This window comes from Anneissia japonica, unplaced genomic scaffold (genome assembly GCF_011630105.1).
Source record: "Anneissia japonica isolate Jap-2015-1 unplaced genomic scaffold, ASM1163010v1 scaffold287708_len1499824_cov190, whole genome shotgun sequence".
NCBI classification, from domain to species: Eukaryota; Metazoa; Echinodermata; class Crinoidea; order Comatulida; family Comatulidae; genus Anneissia; species Anneissia japonica.
Genome location: NW_022752295.1, coordinates 862959 through 864821, shown reverse-complemented (window position 1 = coordinate 864821; position 1863 = coordinate 862959). Strand labels below are relative to the sequence as shown.

The following is a 1863-nucleotide window of genomic DNA, read 5'->3' as shown; positions in this document are numbered from 1 at the left end:
AGAAATATATCTTCGAATCGCACGCTGGAGCATTCATTGTTCAGATTTGATGTATGCGTGTATGTATGTTGGATTTATCTTTGTATCTGGATGTAAAGATCGATATTAGCCTCCTAAATCCTTAAATTGTCGGAGCTTTCCGGATATTCGCCTTCTGGACCTTCACCTAGTTAATAGTTAATAAAACACTCGTTATTACGAGTGTAACCTCGCGTTATATAGGCCTAACACCGGAATTATGCAAATTTGAGTTTTAAAAACGGTTACAATCACTACAATAAATATATAATCTCTATTTTTTCTAATTTCATAAGTGATATCTGTTGCAAGAACAATATTGTACAGTCTGGTTCTAACTGTTTGTGTAGAAGTGTTTGGTGTTCGCTTTGCAGGACAATCCATCGGAATCGCATATGCTGTCATAGGAGTAGGATCGTTATCATCAACGTTTGTGTCAGGTATATATGAATATTGCATATTATCATACAGTAAATCTATAGGTCTATATACTGAAACTCTGTAATATGATCGTTTGGTAAAAAAAAACATGTTGGACGATTATTTCTACATTTTTTCTGTTGTTAATAGTTAGAGTTAACTTTAACTTCCCACTCATGAGTAGCCATTCTTCATCCATCTGGTAGAATTTGCTTGATCTGTATCATTTTGTCTTGTCTTTTTGCCGACCTTCATTATAGATTTTGACGACAAGTGGACCGGTACTTCGCTCATTCCTTTACAGTTTCTACCAACCATTTAAATTCATCTTTGTTTTACAAATATTTCAATCTGTTGCTATATTTGATATCCTTTCTTCCCAGTGCCTGCGAAAAAATAAACGATTCTTCATTTTATTCAATTTATCAGATGTGATGTACGTCAAGACAGGATCTTATCAAGAATCTCTCTACCTTTGTGTTGGACTATATTGCGTATCTGCCATAGTGACGTTCAGCGTAGTTCTTCTCACACGGTATCGTCATAAAAGTCACGTACTATTGTCGGATAAATGTGAAGAATCTTCTGATAAAAAAGAATCGTTTTTATAGTCAAAGTCTCCCGATTTATATGTTGTACGAGTGCAAAATAAGAACAAAAAAGTATTGAAGTTTATTCTTGTTTGAGTTGTCAAAGCTTTAAACGACAGGTTTCATGTGACTCAGGCTATCGCGCCCCACCCGGACCTCCTTGTTATTGTAATATTCTCAGACTTAAATATTTCATGACAGTCGCATAACAGGGCCCGCCCCCCCCCCCCCCAACCTTTTGGGAGGTAGAAAAAAAAAAAGAAAGAAAGAAAAAGAAAAAAATGATCGCCCAGAACGCCTCAAATGTTATTTTCAGGCGTCTAGAACACAAAAATTTCAAGGGGCATGCCCCGGACCCCCTAGGATGGTGATGTCTCGTCGGCCCAACTTTCGGCCCTTCCCCCCCCCCCTTTTTTTGACATCTCTGGATACGCCCCTGTTTGTAATGGATATCAATAAAAGAGATCAATTTTATTTTCTAAAGCAATTTTCTATACCGTATAAACAACATTGTGCCTGCCTCCATTGTACGTTACAAAAAAATGGTTACATTCGCCTATCTCAGTAAAAATTCAGTAATAAAAGCATACCGTCAAACCTCGAATTAAAGCCTTTGGTTTATTTTATTATTTTCATTTATTCATTAAATTTCTTTTGCGAAGTTCGGGTGGGCTTCTTTTCGAGGCTACTTTTGCAAGGTAAAGAGATGGACTTCTTTTCAAAATGAATACTGTAAATATTGGCAAATTACTACTATAAAACAATAAATAAGGCCACTGTGACCTGTGTCATGAGTGTAAAAAAAAATCACATAAACTACTGTATAAACCAAGCA

General features: G+C 36.2%; 1 protein-coding gene across 1 annotated transcript in view; it reads left to right on the top strand.

The window, feature by feature from the left end:
- Positions 1-1314, top strand: part of LOC117122279 — a gene marked incomplete in the record, with an annotated part of 11830 nt that extends 10516 nt beyond the window's left edge. Inside the window, 3 exon segments of the mRNA XM_033267821.1 lie at positions 315-458; positions 868-923; positions 968-1314. Coding sequence (XP_033123712.1) covers positions 315-458; positions 868-923; positions 968-985 — 218 coding nt within the window.
- Between the last annotated feature and the right edge of the window lie 549 nt (positions 1315-1863).